General features: G+C 42.5%; 1 protein-coding gene across 1 annotated transcript; it reads left to right on the forward strand.

The window, feature by feature from the left end:
• Positions 1 to 359: 359 nt before the first annotated feature.
• On the forward strand, positions 360 to 1,735 carry LOC104522183 (protein shisa-1-like; the record flags this gene model as incomplete). Its single annotated transcript, XM_029084121.1, has 2 exons — positions 360 to 591; positions 1,334 to 1,735. Coding segments are annotated over exons 1-2 (634 nt in total), but the record flags the coding sequence as incomplete, so codon positions are not given.
• Between the last annotated feature and the right edge of the window lie 5,060 nt (positions 1,736 to 6,795).

Genomic DNA, 6,795 nt, shown 5'->3' on the forward strand with positions numbered 1-6,795 from the left:
GCACTCCTTAGCCTTGTGGCAGTGCCTAACCATGAGCCTGAGATGTGCCACCTCCAGCAGGAACCAAGCAGAGAAATGAGGAAGGTGGAGGTGGAGTAGCTGCAAATGGTTTTCAATTAGTGGGTCCTTCTTTGTCGCTGTAAAGAGAAGGGATTAGAGGCAGGTCACAGGTCAAGAGATAAAACCTCCTGAAACAGGAGCTTAGGCAGCACCTTGCTGGGCAGCTGGTGGTCTGGGAGCACCACTCTGCAGCTGCCTGGGGTGGTGTGTGCCTCGTCCTTAAAAAAAGAAGAGAAGGGGCAAAAAAAAGGACAGTGTGGGGCAAGTGGCTGGAGGTGAGACAGCCGGCGTGACTCACCATGGCGAGGGGAGCTCTCTGTGCCCTGCTGCTGCTGCTGGCCCTGCGCTGCGGCCCTGGGTGGGCAGGGGAGTTCTGCCATGGCTGGGCTGCCAGCCCCCAGCGCTGGCACCGCGGCTTCCAGTGTCCTGAGCGCTACGATGTCCCAGAGGCCACTCTCTGCTGTGGGACCTGCAGCTTGCGCTACTGCTGCTCATCCAGAGAGGCCCGCCTGGACCAGGGCCGGTGTCCTGGTGACCATCAGCAACCCAGCCCCAGGCCCCCAGTGCCAGGTAAGCTTCCTGTGCCTCTAGCTGGTGGAGGGGAGTCTATCAGACGTGCTTTCTTCCTTGCATCCTCTGTAGCATCCACCTTCCCTTGGTGGCATCAGCCAGATCCTTCCTCTGTTTCTCTGCCCTTCAGAGCTGTGAGCTGTAACGATTGTGCCCTGTCACAGTGCGTGTTTTGGTGGGTGCATGGGCCAGAGCCACCCCGTTCCCTTCACTGGGAAGAGGGAATAACTTGAGGCTTCACTCAGAAGGCTTTTCTGTCAGTCCTACTCTTGGAAAAGCCTCTAAGCTACTAACAAAGTCATCTGGTAACCCCTCTGGTATTGCTGGTGGAACAAGTGTGTTGCTAACCTCTTAATGCATGTGGATGCCTCAAGTCATCCATTTGGTCTGAATATCTGGCTTGTAAAAATGCTTGTAGTCCTCAAACCCAGATTCTATAGGCAACCCAACAGCAGTTTAGGTACTAACTCGGTTACAGGTCATGCACAAGTGAGCAGTAGCTGTGACATTTGAGTACTGGAACAGCTCTTGCATGGATATTGATGGCAGATGGTACAGGACTGACTGGTCTGACCCTCTGCACTTCAGGCTTTTTCAGATGAGCCTGCCGTAGCAATTGCCAGTTTCTAATCCCCTTGCTGCAGCAAGAGAAGAGTTGAGAGTAAAACGACTACACCTGCTTCCTGGTGCATGCAGGACTCAGGGAATGAAGAACAGAATGTACCCATGAATGAGCAGTTGGCTAATGTCACTCTTCCATTTCCAGTGCCCGTGTACCTGCCCTTCCTTCTTGTTGGATCTGTATTTGTGGCGTTTGTTGTTGGCGGTGCCTGCGTTGGAATTTGCTGCTGCAAGTGCTTAAAATCCCAGGATGAGGAGCAGCAAAGTGGACTTGCACCTGGCCAGACTTGGCTACTAGAACCTGATCTTCCTTCTCACCTCTCCAGTTCCAGTTCTGCCACCAGAAGCTCACTGAGTAGTGGTCCTCAGACCAGCAACATCTGCATGACTCTAGCTCCATCTCTTCCTATTATTGGGTTGGCTGAAGACGCTCGGTTCTTAAGTCCTCCACCTACCAGTGGACAACTCTTGCACCCTCCACACGGTAACCACAGAACAGCAACTGTTCATGCCACAACAATGGCTCCAGCATCTTTCCTTAAAAGAACAATTTATGGACACGGTGCTAACGCATCCCCTCTTGGTGACCAAATGATGTACTCAGGAGTTCCTATCTGAGAAGATGCCAGACACATCAGCATACAGCCCGAGTTGGATGCTACTTCACTATTATAAAAAGTTCTTTGGGACTGAAATGAGGACTTTTAAGTGCTTTATGCTATTTGGAAGTGCATCAATTTTGGCTTTTTACAGCTCTGATGGTGATGTTTTAGAACTTCTTTTAGGTTCTTGGCTAAGATTCTGAGGCCTGTTCAAGGAATGACTGAAACCGTAGAAATGAGTTTCACCCTTCCCTGGTCCTTTCAAGCTGCCATACCATGCTGTAGGGACCATGGATTCAATTTCTGTAGCTGTGTTACTTCTCAGCAACTGAGGACAGGGAGGAGCCTTACTGGAGTTATTAATTGTAGACACTGGACAGTCTGTAAAGCGCAGGGAGACTGTACTTCATCTACACACTTCTACCAGTTAACTGATGCAAGATGGTAAAACACCGCTGCCTGTGACTCACCTGCCCCTGATGAACTAACCTGGTGCTGCTAACGGAGCAACTTCCAGCCCTAATTTCAGTAAAATGTACATTTAGTACAGATACCAGGAGGAGATAATAAAACAATGTATGTGTTTCTCTCTTCCAGTGGCTTAGTGGTCTTTTTTCTTTCTTTACATAACTGGAGACTTCATATGGATGAAGAATTACAGGGTAAGATAGAAAAAAAATAAAGACCCCAGTCAATTTTCTGTGAATACGCTGGAAAAGTTGCCTACTTGGACTCCTTGTTAAGATGCATGCTGCTTGACTGCAGCCATCCCCTTCACAGCAGGACCCTGATATGAAGAAGTTGTCAAAATATACTACTTGCTGCTGGAGTGTTTTAACACCTCCTTACAGCACAGAAACCTGATTATACCATGAAGGTATGTTCAAAGGACTCCACAGGTGTCACCAGCAGGAGCAAGGGCCAAGGCTTAAAAATCTTATGAGAGGTAAATGCCAAAGCCTTTCCCACGTTAGTAATGCCTATCAAAAAGAAAAGGGGTAAGATGCTTGGAGACTTTTAAGTCAATGAGACCACTGTACTTTGTAAACAAATGTATGACCTTACACTACTTTATATTACTTCAGAATGTTACATCTGAATTCTGGTGAGCAGTAATGCTTATTCTAAACACACATCTCTCCCAGTGCCCTGGTTTGTAAGGGCAAGCTGATATATCTGGGTAACTTCCTGACTCTTTCATGGGTGTGAATCAGAAATTTCACGGAACTTCGCTGTGACTCAAGTTTACTTTGTAAGTTCCTCTTAAAATTGGAATAAGTATATAAGGATGAAAACAGAATACCCTAAAAATAAAAGCTTCCCCAAAATACGTGTTGTACACTTGTTTTACTGCTGAAAAATAGTAAGTTAGGGCTGCTAGAAATATACTGTCTTGAACTTAAAAGTGTTTCCCTTGTCACAGTCAGTGAAAGGTCACTGGGATTTATTGATAACTATGCCAATAAACAGTATCACAGCTGGAATGATGGTTTTTAAAGTTAGGTTTTAAACTTGTATTGCCGAAAGCACTTAGAAAATGGTTACTTTTTTATAAAGTAACTGTTGTTTGCAGTTGGCTTAGGAAAATCTGTGGCTGAATGGAGTAGTTTATCTGGTTAAATGTCCAATTTTGCTAGTACTTCATGACAAAAACTTGTGCCAGTTCAGAGACAAATGAACAAAATCCTTCCTGATGCTCTTTGTTCCGGGAAATACAGAGCAACTTGTGTCACACTTATGCTGTTAGGAAGATATATTTTATGCTTATCAGTCTCTGGCATTAGAAAAGGAGAATAGGTGGTTTTATCAGCCAGTCTCTACTAAAACATGATTATTCTCTACTATAGATCTTCTGACCAAGAAAGGTAAAGGAATATGTGAGCTGATAGTCAGTACACTTAAGCCTCGATCTGTAGTGCATATAGACCTCCTGTCAACTTCAACAGAAATGGAAAGCTTTCCAGGAGGCAGCTTCAGGATAAGGTTTTAAATTAAATAAGAAACTGGAGAAATAGCTGTCCTGATACCATAAAACTGAAAAAGGTCAAGAGGTTCACATGTAACACTAAAGAATTAAAAGGAAAAAAGCTGATCAGAAGTGAGGAACAGAAAAGCTAAATGGTTTTGTGCATGCTGCCTTAATTGCTCTCTGGTGAGGATTAGCAGAGTGTTTGGGGTCAGCATTACCTTCCTCTCCCCCACGTTCTTCTGTGTATTCCACAAGTTAAAAAAACCCCAAAAAACCCCCCAAAAAACCCAAAACGGAGAGAAAAAAAAAAAGGCAAAGGGGGTTAACTGAGCAGACGCTCACTGGCAAAGCTAGAATTGGGATCAACTGGATTTTCTGTACCCCTATCACAGTATTTTCTAAATAGTTAAAACTAATGTTTGCAACAACAAAGCCAAGCTCAATATTTCAAGGGTTCAATATTTCTTTTCAAAATTGCAAAAAAGAAAACAAGAAGTAACCAATTTGTTGCACTCCAAGGCCTGGAGAGACGTTTTTTGTAAGAACCATTTGCTTAAGATCTTCCATCAAGCACCATTGTAAACTCGGATTACCTTGGTCTCAATTAGCATCTGCATTAAAATCAGATCAACTCATGTGGGGACTAAGGGAAAAGTACAGAGTATTTTTTATGTAAATTTTATCCCTTTACTAATTTGAGGAGCCTTGCTACTGAGTTTAGCACATCTTTAGCTAGACGGGATATGTTCATGCTAAATCCCTTTCTTCTCCCCTAAACTGCTTTTCCTGGCTCAAGCTAAAGAAGAAGTACTTAGCAGAGACTAATAGTCTACTTACCATCCATTGTACTAGGTGCTTCGCTTTGTTTGCATAATGATGCCCTCATCCCATTCCTCTCAACTTCTAATTAAGAAATTATTTACACTCTTTGCTTCTTAATCCTCAGTAATGACAGACGTGATGGGAATTGTTCTTGGTGTGTTCTTTCTAGATTTAGGGAGAAAGAATTTCGTAAGAGATAAGAGTGGAAAAGGAGAAGATGACAGCTTTAGCCTGAGAGAAGGGGGTTGGAACTGGATGAGCCTTAAGGTCCCTTCCAACCCAAAACCATTCTATGATTCTATGATTATTACTTGAAAAAATGTACCATATATATTCAGGAGCAGAGAAGGTGCTCTGGAGGCAGCTGTCGAGGGGAGCAGGCGGTGCAGCATCTCTCCTGTCACACAACAGGCAGTATTTGCTACGCCAAGCAGTAGTTTTTTACACATTACAGCATTGTCTTCTTAAATCTTTGATTTCTCTGTTGTTCAAATGAAAATATGGTTTACAAGGTATCCAAATTAGTTTTGAAATGACAGTATGTATAGATACTGCTTAGTATAGCTCCTAGAATTCCAGGGGTCTTCAGATCTCATTCTCTGAACCCCTTGGCTTAGAAAACCAGGCCCTGACATTCAGTATAAAAGAATCCATACACAGAGACTAGAAACTATTACAGTAAACAGATGGCTGCTTTTGATTCCCTCCAGAAGAGAACAGATGTGGTTGCAAGCACAAACATATGCATTCACCCAAATTAATCATAATATTCATATGAAGTTTATCTCACAATTTATCTCAAATACATGAATTAAATATTCTATTAATGTTTTACACGCTGTAGGTCAGCATGCTTTGGCTTTGAGACTGACTTCTGCAATAATGAAGTTAACATAAAATTGCATCCTGGCTGTGAGACAGTGCCTTCAAGCAGATATTTTTGTCATGTTTTTTATGATAAATTTGATAATTTTCATGATAAATTTGTCATGTTTTTTACAAAGCCAAGTCAAACCAGAATAATCTAACAAAATTAAGACCTGGCAACAAAACAGTTGCAATACAAACTATCATCAGGTATGTAACTTAGAGCAGGACTTCAGGAAGGTGGTGGATGGACACAGCCTTGGGATTTCTTTAACTATGAAATCAATTAGGATAGTACTTCATGCACAGGTGATTTTTCCCCCGTATAAATAGGAAACTATAGCAAACAATCCCTTGTTAAAGAAATGTGATGGATAAAAACCAGATTAATTGGTGAAAATGTTAATTCAGGGAAAAGTTATACTTTTCTATGCCTGTATAAAGACAGTCTAATTCAGCCAGGGATTACCAAAGTCATTACCAATTAGTTTCCTGTATGCAATTCATCTGATGGATTTTTTGTTGTTCCTGATAAGTATATGTTTTTCTCTGATGATAACAGCCTCATTCCTCAGCTCACAGACTAGCTTTTCAGCTACCCAGGAATGACATACATACCTCTTGCTAAAATAGTTCTAAAATCACAGGATAACATGATCTGCTGTATGTGGATATTGTTATAAGAATTTCTTGCAATTGTAAACCTTTGCCATACTAGATAATACCAGAAATGTTAAATAACTCTATTACTGCACTGTGATACTGGTCTTATGTCCTTTGCATTTCTTTATCCACTCCAGGGGATTACTGGTCTCTGCTGGGTGATACCTCTGGAGTTTTGCCTCCACTCCTCTTGCTTCTCCAACTCCACCTGTGTGGTCTCCCTGACACAGCAGTGAAGGGGGGCAGCCCTGCTCCCTCACTGGTTTTTCTAGTTACTGGGCTGAACACATCTCCCTTTACCCTTCTGGATATCCCACCAATTTCAAAAAAGTCCATGATGCTGCAATTCCAACTTTATGCACAAGTGAAAAGCCCTGTATCACTTCAAAATGTATGCACCCACTTGTTTTTTCGAAATATACTGTAAAATAAAAGTATTTGAAAATTATCTTCTACTATTGAACCACAAAGCACAGCAGCCAGGTTCCAGCCTGTGGCTCCTGGAAGCCAACAAAAGATATTCAGTGGCTTAATGACCCAACACAGGACAAAATGCAAAACTAGATCCTATAAAACTCCCTTGAAAGAAATTACAGAATTTACCAGATTAATCTGAATCTC

This window comes from Antrostomus carolinensis, unplaced genomic scaffold, assembly GCF_000700745.2.
Source record: "Antrostomus carolinensis isolate BGI_N321 unplaced genomic scaffold, ASM70074v2 scaffold6143, whole genome shotgun sequence".
Lineage (NCBI taxonomy): Eukaryota > Metazoa > Chordata > Aves > Caprimulgiformes > Caprimulgidae > Antrostomus > Antrostomus carolinensis.